At 52.5% G+C, this 19,960-nt stretch overlaps 1 protein-coding gene across 1 annotated transcript in view; it reads left to right on the forward strand.

Moving 5' to 3' along the window:
• The window catches only part of LOC140406814 (uncharacterized), a 249,663-nt gene that overhangs the window by 219,249 nt on the left and 10,454 nt on the right, over nucleotides 1-19,960 (forward strand). Inside the window, exons 44-46 of the mRNA XM_072494717.1 lie at nucleotides 4,344-4,397; nucleotides 7,855-7,962; nucleotides 18,733-19,024. Coding sequence (XP_072350818.1) covers nucleotides 4,344-4,397; nucleotides 7,855-7,962; nucleotides 18,733-19,024 — 454 coding nt within the window. The remainder of the gene's footprint in view (nucleotides 1-4,343; nucleotides 4,398-7,854; nucleotides 7,963-18,732; nucleotides 19,025-19,960) is intronic.

A 19,960-nucleotide genomic window follows, 5' to 3' on the forward strand; every position in this document is an offset into this window, starting at 1 on the left:
CTACTCCTTTGGATAGGGTGCCGCGACAACGTTTGGAGAGGTAAGGCACCTTTTGGGATGGTTAAAATTGAACATGATGTGTACTTTTTACATACAAATTCATTGGAACTGTCAAGCTGTAAAAGAGGTGTCAAGGAAATGTTAAGGAGCTGTCCAGCTGCCAAGTCTGTCAAAGCAATACAGGAAGTGTCAGTCAAGGAAAGAGTAGGAGCATAGTGTTGAGATACAGGATCAGCGATGATAGTGTTGAATGCAGGCTCGTGGAGCCAACTTATCTACTCCTGCTTCTACTTTCTTTGTTTCTATATTTTAAAAATCTTGTCAAAACTATCCACAAAGCGTCAAAACTTATCAAAGCTAACTGGAAAGTGTGAAAACTGTCAACGAACTGCCCAAGGATGCTATGTGAATTAACATGGGGGAGTAAGGGCAAATGATGGTTAGGGACATAGGTTGGCATGAGTTGACACAAGGTTGGCATGGTGGTGGGTAGTAGATATCTAAGTTGGGATGGGATGTGAAGGCCAATGGAGGTTTGTACAGATTAACTAAATTGGCATAGAAATATAGGGCTATGAGGGAGTTGGGGGGGGGGGGGGGGGGATGGATTGGCACGGATGCGGCTTAGGGAGTGTCTGGTGGGTTGAAGGTGGTGAGGATTGGAGGGATATTTTTGATTTATTGTTTTTTATTGATTTCAACAGATGCCGGGGCTCAGAAACAGACCTTGTGCCCAGCCCACCTCCGTACCTGATAACCTGTGCATTTGTTTTGGGGTCACAAATCCCGACTCCTGTAACCCCTTCCCCTTCTCTAACCAAAAATACCACCTGCCGGTGGCCACTTTTAAAGGTCAGATTCGCTGGAACCAGGAAACCTCCTGCCTTGGGAAACCCGACCTGGGGATGGAAATCGGGGCATAAAGAGCCTGTGGGCAGGTTTCACCATATCGCTGGCTGGTCAATGGGGTTTCCCATTGTGGGGCAGCCCCATGCCATCAGGAAACCCCCGGGCTGCTGATAAATGGAGAATCCCAACAGCGGAGAATTCCGCCCCTTACGTTTTTTAAACCTTCTCAACCTGCCCAATCATGTTCAAAGGTTTGACTCTCTAGAATTGTACAATTTAATTTATTCATCTTATTATTCATCTTACCGAAGTATATTGTTTCACACTTCTTCATGTCAAATTTAACCTGTCTCTGTCTTTGTGGAGTCTGTTATATCCTCCTCTGGTTTGTGTTGTATTCACACTTTTAAATTCTGCGCTATATATCAAATTCCAAGTCATTAGCATACATTAAACACAGACACCTGGGAGCACAACTTTACACCTCCCTCCAAATACCCACTACTTTCTGTCTCTCAGCCTATGTATCCATGCAGCCACTGTCCCTTTGATCCCATAGGCTGCATTATTACTATTATAAGATATTGTACCAAAAAATTTTTGAAAGTTCATCTACAAAACATCAACTGCATTATCCCTATCAGCATCCAAATACTTACTAAGGTTAGTGAAGCACAATTTGTTTGAACAAATCTGCGCTTATTAGTCCATACTTATTAGTCCACACTTTTCCAAATGCCAACTGATTTTGGCCTTGATTGCTGTCTATACCAGTATGGAATTCGGAACATGGGGCGAAATTCTCCGGTATCGGGGCGATGTCCGCCGACTGGCACCCAAAACGGCGCAAATCAGCCGGGCATCGCGCCGTCCCAAAGGTGCGGAATGCTCCGCATCTTTGGGGGCCGAGCCCCAACCTTAAGGGGCTAGGCCAGCGCCGTACGAATTTCCGCCCCGCCAGCTGGCGGAAAAGGCCTTTGGTGCCCCGCCAGCTGGCGTGGAAATGACATCTCCGGGCGGCGCATGCCAACCCCGCCAACCGGCGCGGCGCGATTACCGCCCCCGCTGAATATCCCCGGCGGGCCTGTGCCGTGGGGGCACTCTTTCCCTTCTGCCTTCGCCACGGTCTTCACCATGGCGGAGGCGGAAGAGACTCCCTCCACCGCGCATGCGCCGCCCGGAGATGTCATTTCCGCGCCAGCTGGCGGGGCGGAAATTCGTCTGGCGCGGGCCTAGCCCCTTAAGGCTGGGGCTCGACCCCCAAAGATGCGGAGCATTCCGCACCTTTGGGGCGGCGCGATGCCCGACTGATTTGCGCCATTTTGGGCGCCAGTCGGCGGACATCGCGCCGTTTCCGGAGAATTTCGCCCCTGATGTCACATTTGTGAGGATGTTAACATGATCATAGTCAACAAGTGCCGGATGTAATACAGAGCAGGCAGATCGTAACGTCAGACAGTGTGTAACACTGATTTGACAACGGCGGTGCAACTGGAAGCCCGATGCTCCAGCTAACTCATCCCTTAATCTTGTTGAGCATGTGTACAGTAGCAGGGAGGAGCTTCCAGGCAATATATAGAAGTTCATCAGTTACTTACTGGGAACCTGTTGGTTGGCACCCTCTGGTTGTTGCCACTTGATTTGTTGCTACCTATAGTTGTTTCAAATTGCCAAAATCTACAGAAAATGGTGTGTCAGATGCGCAATGAATATTTGTTGACTTCAAGGCTTCTGCAAAAACCAATTGCTGCCAGACATAGATGCACAAGTAGCCATTCCCTTGGAATAATGTCTGATGGGGAGAATAAGCAGAGGTCACACAGTGTAGGACAAACTGCCAGAAGAGGAAGGAAGAAGAGAAAATGAAGGGCTCTCCAGCAGTAGGCCATTTCCTCTAGGATTTTCAGGAAATAATTTTTCTGCCTGAACGTCATCAAAGAACAATTTGTGTGTCTTTTCCACTTCAATAAAAGCGTCCTCACTGACATATGCTACCTGCTGTAGCCACAATTGCAACCTCAGAATAGGGTGAGGGCCCTGTTGCAACTGCTGTGATGGTGACTAGAGCAAATTATGTTAATGCATCTGGCTCCTTCCAGGCTTGAGCAAGCGATATTTGCAATACCTTGCAGTTTGCTGTCCACTGTTACGTGATGGAGATCATTGACTTTCTCTATTCATTGAGAATTAAAAATATTGTATTCTCTTTTGCTTCTGCGTGAAGCAGGCAAAGCGAGCGTAGGAATCATAGACTTTACAGTGCAGGAGGCCATTTGGCCCAGCGAGCCTGCAGCGGCCCTTGGAAGGAGCACCCCACCCAAGCTCCATAACCCCACCTAACCTTTTTGGACACTAAGGGCAATTTAGCATGGCCAATCCACCTAACCTGCACATCTTTGGATGTTGAGCTCTAGATATGCTGACTTACCCTTGGTGAAGGGTCATATTAAAGTACAAGTGCAGCACTTTGTGAGTGCGCTACATGACAACTTTGTCCGTCACAGCAACCAAGAGAGTTTGCACTCCCTCAACATGCATCTGGTGTGTGACCATAGGCAAAATCACACAGCTCAATGTCTCATATCAAAGTAGCAGACATATGGGGCGGGACTCTGCGGGTTGGAGAATCGCCGGGGGCTGGCGTGATTCCCGCCCCCGCCGTGTCCCGAAGTCTCCGTCACCAGAGATTCGGCGGGGGCGGGAATCGCGCCGCACCGTTCGGCGGGGGCGGGAATCGCGCCGTGCCGGTCGGCGGCCCCACCCCCGCCGATTCTCCGGCCTGCGATGGGCCGAAGTCCCGTTGCTGGAATGCCTGTCCCCCCAGTGTGGATTAAACCACCTTTTGAACGCCAGGACAAGGCGGCGGGGCGGGCTCCGGGGTCTTGGGATGGGGGGGGGCGCGGGCGATCTGGCCCCGGGGGGTGCCCCCACAGTGGCCTGGCTCACGATCGGGGCCCACCGATCCGCGGGCGGGCCTGTGCCGTGGGGCACTCTTTTTCTTCCGCCTTCACCATGGTCTTCACTATGGCGGAGGCGGAAGGGGCCCACTCCCCTGTGCATGCGCGGGGTTGACGTCAGCAGCTGCTGACGCTCCCGCGCATGCGCGGACCCGCGTCGCCCGGCGAAGACCTTTCGGCCACGGCTGGCGTGGCGCCAAAGGCCTTTCCCACCAGCGGTGGAGCGGAAACCGCTCCGGCGCGTGCCGAGTCCCTCAAGGTGAGGGTTTGGCCCCTAAAGGTGCGGTCTGCACCTTTGGGGTGGCCCGACGCCGGAGTGGTTCCCGCCACTCCATCACGCCGGAACCCCCCGCCCCACCGGATAGGGGAGAATCCCGCCCATGATGCTTTCATTTTGCCACAATCTACTGTGCCAGCTGCATTTGAGTCACCACAGCAGGACTAAGGATTTATTGGGAACCCTTTTTTCTAAAGATTTATTTGTTTGATTTGTTCCTTTGCTTTATTGTGAGAAGTAAGTCTTTTCTTGTTTCCTAGGGTATATCTGGGGAAACAGGTCAAGCCGGAAATCCTGGAGCTCGAGGTGCAAGAGTGAGTAGAGTGGAAATATTTGCAAAACTCTTTGTAAAACTCAAAAACATGCACATCGAATTTTCCGTTCTTAATGCAGACTGTTGCAGCGGGCGGAAAGAACAGCGCGCTGGCGGCTTTCTCTGCCGTTAGCAGATCAGAACAAAAAAATATTCAAAGGCCGTGTCCTACAACATTATGCCCAATCAAAACCAAGCCAGCAACTTTGTTTTTTAAAGATCGAGGTGCTGTTTTGAAAAGCCACTCCAATACAAAAAAGTAAAAACAAAACACCCAATCTCCACGCACACCCTCTGCCAACATAACCTCCCTGCCAATGCAACACCCCCACACACATACCGCCCACGCAACATTCCCCGAAGTAACACCAGCCCGCCACGTAATGCCAGCCCCTCATGCAACAACTCCTCCATGCAACTCCAGCAGTTCCTCCAACATAGTCCCCTGACACTGCTTGGACACTGCCCCTGGCACTTCCATGTGAATGACTAATATAATGGGGGATTATCAGGCGTAGAGGCCTGAAAATTAGATTTAAATTTATTTATTTTTACATTTTTTTATTATTAAGGGGCAATTTAGTGTGTCCAATCCACCCAGCCTGCACATCTTTGGGTTGTGCAGGTGAGATCCACGCAGACACGGGGAGAATGTGCAAATGCCACACGGACAGTGACCTAGGGCCGAGATCGAACCCCTGTCCTCGGCGCCATAAGGCAGCAGTGCTAATCACTGCGCCACCATGCTGCCTGATTTAAATTTATTCAAATGGAGTTCCTAACGTTTAACATTGGGAATCACTGGAGGGGGATTGGGTCAGTCGCGACGGGACCTCCTGCTGATGTAGAATGCGTTTTGGGCCTCTCGACCTTGTGTTCCTGTCAACCTTCATGCCCGATGTGAACATGAGCGCAGAACCCTGACCCATATTTCTAAACGATCATTAAAATATGCCTTGAATATCGTATGAAAAGAGGCATGGACCGATTATTTCATTCATATGAATAATATCAGATAAATTTACATAGATTGCCAAAAACCAAATGTATGTAACGAGTGGAAGTTTACCAACCCTGGGTCAATGCCAGGTGAGTGAGCCAGTAAAATGCCAGGAAGTTTTAAAACAGCAGGATCAGGAGTGTCTCAGTTGCCCACCGGCTGAATGCGGGTGGCCAATTTGAATATTTAAAGGCCGAATGAAAGCCCATTTTCCAGGCCACCCTTATTTTGCCAGTTTTAGAGCAGTTCTCTCCCCCATGAGAATCAGCCAGCTCCATGGAGGTGACATCAGGGCGAGCGGTCTCTTGCAAAACCGACCTGTTTTAAAAAAAAAATTGCTATTTTTTTGTCACCCCTGCAAGGACACTTCAAAATCAACGTGCCATCACATTTCCTTTGCTACCTTGGGAGTGGACACCTCACTTCAATGATATCCCAAAGCCACAGAGCTGCCAACTTTCTGAGTGGCCATCAATGTGGAATTCCCACCCACGTTCCTTAGTAGGCCATCTCTCTGACAGTCAGCTCTTGATTGCCCCACCCTGCAAACATTATGGTGGAATTCAGGCCTCCTATCCAAGTGTGCTGACCACTCAAGCTCCCTATAGTCACAACCACCCCGTTTTGGGAAGATACCCCCTGAAGAAGTATGACGAATAGTGAATAATGATTACAAGGCAATATCCTTACCTAAAACTTAGGAGTGTAAAAAGCAGTGCTTACCAGAGTTGGGGTCTTCATGTCATGGGTCAAGAACAGCAGCTAGATGGCTTTCAGTTCCTTATACTGAAAAGCAAAAAGTTACCTGTTTGGAGTTGAGTGGAGGTTGCGGGCTGCTTTTTCTCAGATCTTCAAACAGAAAGGAGCTGGTGCAACATTTAAGTCTCACTCTCAGCAAAGGAAAATCAGCCACTGTATCTTCTGATTGAAAGTTACCCAGGACCTACTTCTGTAAAAATAAGCTAAATGAAACCATACTCATGAGATATTAATCTATTTAAAAGTAATTTGAAGGAGTGTACTTATATTTTTCATGACCTTTTAATTCCTCCATTCACTCGCTCATGTCATAAAGAATTTTTCAATGCATTTGTACTTTTATACTCAATGCTTCTATTTATGACATCTGAAAACCAATTGACCATTTTTATGGCTTCATCTTCCTGAACACACATTGTCAGGGACTAATTTCCCAAGTCACTCTCCTCATCCACACTCTCCAAGGTCTTTCTATTGATTACATTCACTGATACCTACTTTTCCTCCTAAAATATACACAGAGATAAGGGGCCCTGCACTGACCCTGGAATGCACCACTTTTCCAGAATCATAGAATCCCTACAGTGCAAGGGGAAGCCATTCGGCCCATCGAGCCTGCATCCTCGAAAGACCACCCAACTCAGGCTTCTGCCCTATTCCTGCAACCCCATCCTAAGGGGCAATTTAGCATAACCAATCCACCTAACCTGCACATCTTTGGATTGTGGGAGGAACCAGAGCATCTGGAGGAAACCCACGCAGACACGGTGAGAAAGTGCAAACTCCACACAGCCATCAAAGGCCAGAATCAAACCCGGATCCCAGGCACTGTGAGGCAGCAGTGCTAACCACTGTGCCACCGTGCCACCTCATCAATGCAGTGAATTCCCTGCCCACAGGAAATATCAATTGGATTTCTCTTGGTATCGGTACCTGCTGCAATCCTTCCTGTCACATGAAAATTAGATGAGCAATTGGCATTGAAAAATGCCAATTCTCTCCTTAACACCTATGGCCAACATCGCAAAAAATGTTAGATATAAAAGAGCAATTGTTTCTTGCCAACGGTCAGCAATCAGGTAAGAGGATAATAAAGAGCTGCTTTGTCAGGAAATGTCAACGGTAGAAAATATGCTGCTTACTTTTTGCTGCTTGCCAATTTATGCACCTTTATCCTTAAAGTTAAAAATCCAGTAATTCTCCTGGTGTTGGTGCGTTCACCTGGATACATTCCCCAACAGAGTTTATGCTGTTTCCCTTTGGCAGTTCCCCTTTATGGTTTGGCTCTCCTGAGTGACAGAAATTGCTTCACCTTGCATGCATTTTTCACCTGTAATATGGGCAGAAAGCATCCCAACTGTCCCTGGGATGGTCTCCACCAATCTGTGTAAGCACCCGTTCCATGACGCAAGTTGCAGGGCCCATATTTTCGGTGCCCTGGGAGGACACCTAAAACAAGCTTTTAAGCCTTTTGAATATATTATTGCGAGGTGAAGGATCCCTTTTCAAAATCACTCAGCCAGAAGCGAGGCCGGTGTCAGACCCGTCTCAGTCAAGGTTGTTGATTGACCTCTGCAGTGGCCAACGATAGGTAAGAAAAAAATAAATATTTGTTTTAAGTTGAGTTGGGGTTTTACAATTTGTAAACAATGTAGTTTTTTCTATTAACTTCCCTAATTGCATTTTACATTTTTTAAAGGGTCCGCCAGGTTCAACTGGCTCCCCGGGCAAAGATGGTAATAGTGGTTATCCTGGCTCCATTGGTCCCCCTGGGCCACGTGGTTCAAGAGGAGAAGCTGGCCCCAGTGTAAGTAAATAACAGAAATTTGGCCCAATATTCATCTCATGGGTTAGATTATAACATACCGCCCCCACAACTAGGGATAAGACTAATTTGATTAGCTCGGGGTATTTCCTACTAATTAGGGGCACAGGACATGGTGTCCATTGTCCCCAGTTCTGTTCACATTCGCAATAGAACCTCTGACAATTGCTGCCTGAGGGATTCAGAGGTAATAGGGAACGTAGTTCCGCTATATGCGGATGGCTCACCCATTGAAATCTCTGGATAAGATTATGAATATATTGAAAAAATTGGGAACCTTCTCACGCTATAAATTGAATATAACAGAAAGTGAAATATTTCAAATAAATACCCTGGGGAGAGAAACAGATTTATAATAATAATAATCTTTATTAGTGTCACAAGTAGGCTTACATCAACACTGCAATGAAGTTCCTGTAAAAGTCCCCTAGTCGCCACACTCCGGCGCCTGTTCGGGTAAGCTGAGGGAGAATTCAGAATGTCCAATTCACCTCACAAGCACATCTTATGAATGTAAATACTTATGTATTTAGGTGGCTCATGACTGGGCCACAATGTAAAAATTTAATCTGACAGTCCTGGTAGAGGGGATAAAAAAAAGAATTAAATAGGTGGAATACCTTCCACTTTCATTAGCTGGGGGGGGGTACAAACGATAAAAATGAACATCATTCCAAAATGTTTATTTGTGTTTCAATCCCATCCGAATATTTCTACCCAAGATATTTTTCTATAAAATAGATAAAATAATTTGGATTTCATATGGGCTAATAAAATTCCACGAACTCGACTGATATATTTACAAAGGAATCGGCAGGTGGGCGGGTTAGCACTACCCAATTTTTGTATTATTAATGGGCGGCTTATATAGAAAAGATTCGGCAATGGCGGAAAGAAGAAGAAGCGGAATGGGTACAATGGCGAAAGCATCGTGTAATGGGACCAACTTATAGGCTTTAGCTGCTGCCCCAATCCCATTGTCCCAGGGAAGTTTACAGAAAGTCCAGTGGTAGCACTGTCTTTAAACATCTGGAGCCAATTGAGATGACATTTTGGTTGGGGAAACATGCTCGCCTCTATTTATGGAATCCACTGATTCACCATGACAAGATTGGATGCAACATTTAAAAAGTGGCATAAAGAGGGATTGAGACAAGGAAATGACAGAGGGCTGGATTTACGACCACCTCATCATATGATTTTCGGCAGCGGAGGCGGCCTGCCAGCGGGATCTCCCGGTCCCGCCTTTGCCACTGGGGTTTCCTGTTGTCAGCACCCCTCATTGCCAGGAAAACCGTGGACCGGCGTGAACAGTCGGTAAATCCCCCCCTTATTCTTAGAAGGTAGATTTGCGAAGTTTGAAGAATTGAGGGGAAAGCACAAAATGCAGAGGGAGATGTTTAAATATTTTCAATTACAAAATTTGGTGAAAAAGGAGTTGTCCTCTTTCCATCGATTACCAGATAACAACCTCCTTGATAAATTGCTCTCACAAGATGATGTGGAAGATGGGAAAAGTATTAGTATTTATTGATGGGTGATGGACTCAAAGAAAACACTGATTGAAGAAATAAAACAACGAGTTGGATATGGAATTGGAATGGGGACCATGGAGTGAAATTATGCACAGGATTAATACTTTATCTTCATGTGCTAGAATAAGCTTAATACAATTCAAGATCGTACACAGGACCCATATGACACAAGAAATAATGAGCAGATTCTTCACAGAAGTAGAAGATAAATGTGAGAGGTATAAAGGAGGACCAGCTAACCACGTCCACATGTTCTGGTCATGTCCACGGTTCGTGAGGTTTTAGAACTCCATGTTTAAAACATTATCAAAAATTATGGAGGTGGGAACCGCCAAGTGCCTTGGTATGGCTGGGTGACTTGATGTCGTTTTTACACTTCAGGAAGGTTAGGTTTCCAATGAGAGGGTCAATGGAAGAGTTTTACTCAGATGGTGGCCGTTTATATAGCACTTTAAAGAGCTGGCCACTTTAGCTGTTGGGGGGTGGGACAGGGTGGGTGGGGGGATTTAGTAATTAAGTTTTAATGTTGCAAGGGAGAAGAGGGTGGGGGAGGGAACTCTTACTGTTTAATTGTTATTCTGTGTTTTTGTAGATTTTGTATTCAAATTGTTTAATAAAAATATTTCTCCCCAAAAGGTTTCACGGAGCCATTCTGCTTTTAAATTCTATCGATTTTAACAATCAGCCCCAGTGGGGTTGTTTCTGGTCATATTAACCTATGAAGCTACCTTCCGTACTTTTTGTATTTATATTCCCATATCAATTCCTCGACCCCATTTAAAGACTTCAGGGAATTTTAAACTTAAAAAGGCTGTGTGTGCGGTAAGTACACACTTATCTGGACAGCATCAGGTCTCCCACTCTGTCCAATCTCCAGTAGGACAGACACCTCATCCTGGTGAGCTGGCAAACCTGACAGATTTGCTGGTTGTCATTTTGGCGACACTGGATGCCCTTCTAAGTCTTGTATAATCCCAGAACTGCAATGAAATCCCAGTGGGCTCAGAGAGAATTGGACTTATGCCATTCATTAATAACCCAAATTGAAATCCTGACTTAGCAGGATAGCTTTCCCACCACTGGGAGTAAGGTATGTGACCTCCTACTTGATTCTTTGGGCCTATCTCTTCGTTTTTCTGTTTCGGAGCGTGCCTGCTTGCCATCCATTCTGCCACTTGTCTCCCGTCTCCTCATGTACTAACCTTAGTCATGAGCCCACTGTGTAGTTCCTCATCAAAGGCTTTTTTGGAAAACCAAATATTTTGGCCGGAATTCTCTGGCTGTTGGGATTCCCTTTTCCTGCTGGCAACGCACCCCACTAGCGGGAAGAGCGAATCCTGCCGCCAATGAGTGGCACATCACTAAGAAACACACGGCTGGGGTATTGGAGAATCCCGCCCATTATGTCTACATCATGACCTTTACCTACCCTTTAATACATCCTTACAAAATTCTAAAAGTTTGGTCTAATGTGACCTTCCCTTTTGAAGTCAATGCTCATTGCTTTTAATCATCAGTCTCTAAATGTTTCTTTATTACAACTTTGAATAAGGATTCCATTATCTTTCTTACTGCTGATATTAAGAATAGATTAACAGCTAACATAAGAACAAACCCAATGGTTTTATATAATCACAAACATTAAAATAATGGTCAAAGGAAGGGTGGAGCTGATTAGAGACCATAGGCGTCATTCTCCGATCCCCCAGCGGGTCAGAGAATGGCCGTTGGCCGCCGTGAATCCCGCCCCCGCCGGTTGCCGAAGTCTCCGAAGGGAGAAAGGTCGGCGGGGGCGTTAATGTCGCCGCTGCCGCGGAGAATGTCACGGGTCTGCGCAAGGCAGCCGATTTTCGGCCTGCCGATATTCTCCCTTCCGGATGGGCCGAAGTCCCGTCGACGTGATGACCGTTCACGTCGACGTAAATTAAACCTCCTTTTCATCGGCGTGACCCGGTGCTCCAGGCTCACGCCGACCAGCGTGGAGGTGAGTGACGGCCTGGGGGGTTGGCTCTGGGCAGGCAATGGCGTGGCCGCAGTCTGAATGCGTGAGGAGAGGTGTGTCTCGGGTTGTGTGTGTGTGTGTGCGGCGGGGGGGGGGGGTTAGAGTAGGTTGGGCTCCGGGGGAGTGCCGGGAGGGGGTCCGTGCCGGGGAGGTGGATGGGGGGTCCGTGCCGGGGTGGAGGTTGGGGGGGGGTCCGTGCCGGGGTTGAGGTTGGGGGGGGGGGTCCGTGCCGGGGTGGAGGTTGGGGGGGGGGGTCCGTGCCGGGGTGGAGGTTGGGGGGGGTCCGTGCCGGGGTGGAGGTTGGGGGGGGTCCGTGCTGGGGTGGAGGTTGGGGGGGGGGGTCCGTGCCGGGGTGGAGGTTGGGGGGGGGTCCGTGCTGGGGTGGAGGTTGGGGGGGGGTCCGTGCCGGGGTGGAGGTTGGGGGGGTCCGTGCCGGGGTGGAGGTTGGGGGGGGGTCCGTGCCAGGGTGGAGGTTGGGGGGGGGTCTGTGCTTGGGGTGGAGGTTGAGGGGGGGGTCCGTGCCGGGGTGGAGGTTGGGGGGGGGGGGGTCCGTGCCGGGGTGGAGGTTGGGGGGGGTCCGTGCCGGTGTGGAGGTTGGGGGGTGGGGGTCCGTGCCGGGGTGGAGGTTGGGGGGGGGTCCGTGCCGGGGTGGAGGTTGGGGGGGGTCCGTGCCGGGGTGGAGGTTGGGGGGGGGTCCGTGCCGGGGTGGAGGTTGTGGGGGGGTCCGTGCTGGGGTGGAGGTTGAGGGGGGGGGTCCGTGCCGGGGTGGAGGTTGGTGGGGTGTCCGTGCCGGGGTCGAGGTTGGGAGGGGGTCCGTGCCGGGGTGGAGGTTGGTTGGGGGGGGGGGGTCCTTGCCGGGGTGGAGGTTGGGGGGGGGGGTACGTGCCGGGGTGGAGGTAGGGAGGGGGGGTCCGTGCCGGGGTGGAGGTTGGGGGGGGGGTCAGTGCCGAGGAGGGGGATGGGAGGGCAAGTGAGTTGGTCCACCTGGCCAGGTGCCAGCCTCCAACAGTTGGACCCATGCGGTCCATGCCACCTGGCTGGGGGGAGGAGGGGATATGGGCAATGATGACATGTCGTCGTTCCCCTCCCCCCCCCACCAGGCCGTCTTGTTTTCAGATCATCCAGCGATGTTGGCCGCCGTGGTGGCAGCCGCTCATGTCTATGTTGCCCTGGATGAGGAGGAGGAGGAGGAGGAGCGTGCCAGAGAGGCGGCGCAGGCTGCCGCAGAGGGGCAGGCGGCAGCCGCCCAGACTGGAGGGACACCTGACCGACAGGACGAGGAGGGGGAGGAGGACGTCGCGGCCCCACTGCAACGGAGGCACCCGAGGGCGCCCCGTGTGTACCGGCCCCGGCAGTCATACCAGGACCTCACGGACCGGGAATGCAGGAGGAGACTCCGGATGAGCCGGGAAACCGTGGCACACATCTGCCACCTGCTGGCACACCTGTCACCGCGTGGCACTGGCGGGGGACACCCTCTCCCCGTGTCCGTCAAGGTTACGGTGGCCCTGAACTTTTATGCAACGGGGTCATTCCAGGCACCGAGTGGGGACCTGTCCGGCATATCGCAGACATCGGTGCACCGGTGCATCCGGGCAGTGACAGATGCCCTATATGCCATGGCGCACCGCTATATCCGCTTCCCTGTGGACCGGGCCAGCCAAGATGCCCGTGCCGTGGGCTTCTCTGCCATGGCCGGGTTCCCCATGGTCCAGGGCGCGATCGATGGGATGCACGTCGCCGTGCGGCCACCTGCAGATAACAGGGCCGTGTTCACTAATAGGAAGGGGACCTATTCGATGAACGTACAGGTGGTCTGCGACCACCGCATGATGATCCTGCACGTCTGCGCCCGTCACCCAGGCAGTGTACACGACTCATTCGTGTTGTCTCGGTCACCCATCCCCGGCATGTACGAGGGACGCCATCCCCGGCTGAGGGGCTGGTTGCTGGGCGACAGGGGCTACCCATTGCGATCGTGGCTGATGACGCTTATACGGAGGCCACGCAATGAGGCGGAGAACCGCTACAATGATGCCCATGTAGCGACAAGGGGAGTGATAGAGAGGTGCATTGGCGTGCTGAAGATGCGTTTCAGGTGCCTGGACCTCTCTGGGGGCGCCCTCCAGTATCGGTCAGATAGGGTCGACCGCATCATTGTGGTGTGCTGCGTCCTGCACAACATAGCCCAGCAGAGGGCCGATGTGCCGCAGGCAGAGGAGGGCAGAGTGGAGGAGCAGCAGGAAGAGGCCCAGTCCTCCCCAGATGAGGGGGATGGGGGCAATGGTCAGGGCAGACGGGGTAGACACAGGCGGGTGGCTGTCCACCATTACCGGCTGGCCCAGCGGGCACGGGACAGACTGATAGACGCCCGCTTCACTGACTAGATGGGCGTGGGAATCGGGTAGTATGGCCACAGACCGCACACCATGGCAACAGCCGACCACCCACACCCCCCACCCATCCACCCACCCAGCACCCTCACCCCCCTCCCCAACCCCACCCACCCCACCCGCATGCACACCCCCCCCCCCCCCCATTGCCGATCCACCTGCGGTACAACGGGCCGGGCTCACACAGTTGCGGGTGGACGCGTGTCTATCGCAGGCCATGGAGGATGATGACAACCCGCCCTGCGGTGAGCTCCTGGCTCTACATCGTTGGACTATGTCTGACCCATGGCCACAGTACCACCATCCACCCGCACCATCCCTACATGCGGCTGTGACACTGCAGCGCACGGTGCCGTTCTCTGCCCGGGGGATGTTGATGGCGGCCCAGGGGGAAGGGGGCAGACTCACCTGGGGCTGAGGTAAGACCACCCCTCACACACACACTTGCGCTCAACGTACATGACACCCCCGCACACTTTGGACAGAGCACAAAGGCAGCTTCGGTAGGTGTAACATTGACTTTAATAACCAAAGGAGTTCATGCACGTGCCCTAGCCCCTAAAACTCATCTGTGCCCTGCACCCGTGCCAACTTACTCAGTGTCTAATTGGTTGGCCTTACGGGCCCTTTGACTATGTCTACGTGGTTCCCCAGACGGTACAGCAGAACTGGAGGTGGACTCCTGTGATTCCTGCCCTCTGACACTGGATCCCTTTGGCAGCCGTTTCCTGGGGCGTCCTGGCCTAGATGGGCCAGGCTTTGGCCCGGGCGACTGGGATGGCGAGCTGCCAGCCTGTCCTGCCCGGTGCCCACCCGATGCACCTGGGACGGAAGGGGGGGGGAGTCCGAGGTGTCGCGGTGTACCGGGACCTCCCCTACAGGGGGACCCGGGACAGACCACAGCACCTCCTCCTCCCTCGGGGTGCCCGATGGCCCCCAGGCCTCTACATGGGTGGGGGATGCGAACGGACTGGCCATCCGACGCCCTCCCGACATCTGGCGCTGCCAGTCCTGGAGGCCCGTGCTGGTATCGACAGGGGTCTGCAGGTTTGCAGCCATGGAGCCCAGGGGGTTGGCAAACCCTGTCTGTGACAGTGCGACGCCGGCTCGCACATGGCCACTGGCGCCGATGCCCTCAGCGATGGCCTGCAGAGACTGGGCCATGGCATGCAGAGACTGGGCTATGGCCTGCCGAGACTGGGCTATGGCCTGCAGAGACTGGGCCATGGCTTGCAGAGACTGGCGTTGAGCGCCTCTGCCATCTGGCGCTGGCACTGGCTCATCGCCTCCTGTGAGAGGGCAGCCATTTCCTGGGCCACAGACGCCGCCTGCACGGAAGGCCCCAGGCCTCGCAAACCTGACACCGTCGCACCCATTGCCTCCACCGCGGACGCCACCCGTGCGGTGTCGGCCTGGGTGGCACGCATGACCGGCACCACTCCCAGCTCCTGGACGCGGGTGGACTCCTCCACCTGCGACTGCAGCCGCCGCAAGCCGCCCGTCACCCTCTTCGCTCGTCTCCGGGTCGGTGGTTGCATCGGATCTATGTGTGGGTGTGGAACCCGGGATCCATCTGGGCGGCAGATGTTCGCTTGGGCTGGGCTGCCCTCTGACCGCCCGGTCCCTCTGCTGCTCCTTCCTCCACCTGCTGTACCGGGACGGCTGTGTTGTGCGCACCAGTGAGTGTACCAGACGCCTCATCACTAAAGTGCCCAACCGTGGTGAGTGTTTCTGCGATGGTGGAGGGTGTTGGTGACAGCAGTGGCGTTGTGTCGTGCTCTTCGTCCCACTCTGAGTCCATGGCACTTTGGGGTGGGGGTTCGTCTCCACTCTGAGTCACTGTCCGGTATTTCGTCTTCCTGGGTAGTGCTGTCCCGGGTAGGAGTGTCCCGGGTAGGAGTGTCCCGGGTAGGAGTGTCCCGGGTAGGAGTGTCCCGGGTAGGAGTGTCCCGGGTAGGAGTGTCCCGGGTAGGAGTGTCCCGGGTAGGAGTGTCCCGGGTAGGAGTGTCCCGGGTAGGAGTGTCCCGGGTAGGAGTGTCCCGGGTAGGAGTGTCCCGGGTAGGAGTGTCCCGGGTACTGGTGTCCCGGGTAGTGGTGTCCCGGGTAGTGGTGTCCCGGGTAGTGGTGTCCCGGGTAGTGGTGTCCCGGGTAGTGGTGTCCCGGGTAGTGGTGTCCCGGGTAGTGGTGTCCCGGGTAGTGGTGTCCTGGCTCGGATGTGACGGGGGTCTGTGGCTGCCCCCCTCGTCGCCAGGTGGTTGCTCCCGCACGTGACGGGGGTGTCGTCTCCCTGTTGCTCCAGGTCTCTCCGTCTCCCGTGGTGTGCGAGGGGCATCCTGCGGGCGTCGCATGCTGGAGGGTCCGGGTCTCTCCGTCTCCCGTGGTGTGCGAGGGGCATCCTGCGGGCATCGCATGCTGGAGGGTCCGGGTCTCTCCGTCTCCCGTGGTCTCCGAGCGGCATCCTGCGGGCGTCGCATGCTGGAGGGTGCGTGTCTCTCCGTCTCCTGTGGACTCCGAGGGGCATCCTGCGGGCGTCGCATGCTGGAGGGTGCGTGTCTCTCCGTCTCCTGTGGTCTCCGAGGGGCATCCTGCGGGCGGTCTGCATCTGCGGGGATGGGTGCCTGGACGTTTGGTCCTGCGATACACAATGAAGCATGCATGGTTAGACATCAGGCAGTGATCAGGTGATACGGGGGAGGGGGATATAGGGGAGGGGGGATATGGGGACGGGCTGTCGGTGGCTCACTTGCTCGTACGCCCCCAACCTCTGCATCAGCAACCTCCCGGTCCTCAGGTCCGCCAGCCAGCTCCAGGGCCCTTTCCTGGTGTTCGGTCAGTGGCCTCTCATCAGCGGGCCCTCCTCCAGTCCTCACATGCTCCCTATTGTTGTGTGCGCGCTTCTCCTGTGGGGGGGGGGGGGGGTGCAGGGGTAAAAGGCAACAGTGTTAGGCAGGTATATGAATGCACGCCATCGGTTGCGCGTGCATTGCAGAGGTTAAGGTTAGGGCTGGATTCACTTGGGGATATGGGGGAGGGGGGATATGGGGAGGGGGGATATGGGGGAGGGGGGATATGGGGGAGGGGGGGATATGGGGGAGGGGGGGATATGGGGGAGGGGGGATATGGGGGAGGGGGGGATATGGGGGAGGGGGGGATATGGGGGAGGGGGGATATGGGGGAGGGGGGGATATGGGGGAGGCTCACCCTGCCTGCTCTGACGAGGTCGTTCACCTTCTTGTGGCACTGGGTGCCTGTCCGTGGTGTCAGGGCCACAGCGGTGACAGCCTCTGCCACTTCCCTCCACAGACGCCGGCTGTGGCGTGGGGCAACTCTGCGGCCGTGCCCGGGATACAGGGCGTCCCTCCTCTGCTCCACCGCGTCCAGGAGCGCCTCCACATCGCGTGACTCGAACCTCGGGGCTGAGCGACGGCCAGCCATCCAGTCGGGTGTTGCGGTCGGGTGTTCCGGTTGGGTGGGCGGGAGCAGCGCGGCCTTATGAGCCGTCACGCCGTGCGGCGCGTATGACGCTGCACGGCGTGAACCACTGCGCAAGCGCAGATCCCGTTACGTCGCTGCTACCCCATTTCGGGCCGGAGACTATCGACCCATTTTTCCGACGTGACGCAAGTCGGATTTGCGCCGTTTTTTGCGCCGATCGGAATAGTTACTGAAGGAAATCAGGGTGGAAATTACAAAAACTCGGGCCACCGCCTTCTAAAGCACCTTTAAGATGGGAGTGTGAGCAGACTGGAGAATTGCCAATCTTACATCCCTTTTTTAAAAAAGAGCAGAGGAATAACCGTGGCACACCAATCTAACATCAGTGCTGGGCAAGCTTTTAAAAACACTATCTGGGACAAAACTGACATTTAGAAAAGTGTGTCTTAATAAATGAAAGGTAGCATGAATTTGTTAAAGGCAAATCATGTTTGAGTTCTTTTTTGAGCTGTTTGATAAAGTAACAGAGAATTTTGTTGATAGTATTGCAGTTGATATACACCAAGACTTTCAGAAGGCATTTGCAAAATGCTTCATAATAGACTTGTTGACAAAATTAAAGTCGATGAGGTGAAAGGGAAAGTGGCAGTGTAGATGCAATATTTTCTAAGAAATTAATAGATGAGAGTAGTGGTGAATGGTTGTTTTTCAGACTGGAGGAAGTTGGGGATAAAGCAGATGTTCACAGTTTGAGGATGACAGAAAACTGGAGAACAAAGTAAACAGTGACAAATATAGTAACAGCCTCCACAAGAGCATAGGCTGATGTTACAATGGGCAGATACATGGCAGAAATGAAGTGAATTCTGAACATCTTGGCAGAAAAGATGTGGAAAGGTGGCATAAGATAGAGCTTACAATTTTAAAGGAGATTCAGGGAGTGAGAGATCTGGGAGTGCATGCACAAATTCATTAAGGTGATTGGACAAGTTGAGAAGGATGTTAAAATGTATATGTGATTTGCTAATAGTGGCACGGATACAAAGACAAAGTTATGCTGATCCTTATAAAACGGCGGTTAGGCCTCAACTGGATTATGTTCAATTCTGGGCACCACACATTAAAGCAAGTATGTCTAAACTTCAGAGAAGGTATTGAAGATATTTACATAATTGATGCCAGGAATGAGGGACTTCAGTTTTGTAGAAAGGGTAGAGAAGTGAGATTAATCAAATACTAGCCACCCCAGGCCAAATGGCCTCTTTCAGCACTACCTTGTGCCGTGATTTTAAACTGAATTCCTGCGAGTTTATAAATTGAAATGACAAATCAATTATACTCTAATAAGGGAAAACTAAATATGACTACTGTACTTTGAACTCCATAGGGTCCTCCTGGTAATCATGGTCCTGCTGGTCATCCAGGCCCCCCTGGTCCTCCTGGTCTCTGTTGTGGAACATCATCACGTGACGATGGAGATACGGGTATAGTGGTTCAGGAAAGTTACTACTACGGCGATCAGCCTGGTAAAGCTGCAAATGCACAAGGGGAAGAAATAATAGCTGCCCTGAAATCTCTTAACGGCCGAATGGACACAATCCTGAGCCCAGATGGATCGCAAAAGAGTCCTGCCCGTAGCTGCCGTGATTTGAAATTTTGCCATCCAGAATTCAAGAGTGGTAAGGAAGCCAGTTGAGAAGAAAATTACTGGAGTGAGTGAACGGCCATGTTGCGCCTGAAAGGCAGCACGCCATGGCCAATAGACATTGAGAGATCCCGCTCCCGTGATCCATCCAGCTCGCAACGCCTCGTGGGATCGAGCTCAATCTTGCGAGACGTTGTTATGTGAATCCTGTCCATTGTGGGCGGGATTCCTTTTTGGTAAATCTGCATATTAAATTGAGGCAGCTAGTCTCACTTTTATATGCAGTTGTCCGAGCTACTGGAGACATTGGGATCGATATCCTTTGCCTAGGAGAACTTTGGTGAGTGCCATTCAGTCCTGGTCTCCACAAACGGCAACCACACAGAACGGCACTCATTGAATCATAGAATTTACAATGCAGAAGGGGGCCATTCAGCCCATCGAGTCTGCAGCGGCCCTTGGAAAGAGCACCTACTTAAACCCCACGCCTCCACACTATCCCCTTTATCCCCATAACCCAGTAACCCCAGCTAACATTTTTTTGGGGCACTAAGGGCAATTTAGAATGGCCAATCCACCTAACCTGTACATTTTTGGACTGTGGGAAGAAACCGGAGCACCCGGGGGAAACCCATGCACACACAGGGAGAAATTGCAGACGCCGCACAGACAGTGACCCAAGCCAGTGGGGTTTCCCAGGGGATCAGAGGCCCCCAAGTGGGGCCAGTGGCGCAATGTATAACGCATCTGACTCGGACGGCACAGTAGCACATTAGTTAGCACTGTTGCTTCACAGCTCCAGGGTCCCAGGTTCAATTCCCATCTTGGGTCACTGTCTGTGCGGAGTCTGCACCTTCACCCCCTGTCTGTGTGGATTTCCTCCGGGTGCTCCAGTTTCCTCCCACAGTCCAAAGATTTGCAGTTGGGTGGATTGGCCATTCTAAATTGCCCTTAGTGTCCAAAAATGTCA

The sequence above is a fragment of the Scyliorhinus torazame genome, chromosome 2 (genome assembly GCF_047496885.1).
Source record: "Scyliorhinus torazame isolate Kashiwa2021f chromosome 2, sScyTor2.1, whole genome shotgun sequence".
Lineage (NCBI taxonomy): Eukaryota > Metazoa > Chordata > Chondrichthyes > Carcharhiniformes > Scyliorhinidae > Scyliorhinus > Scyliorhinus torazame.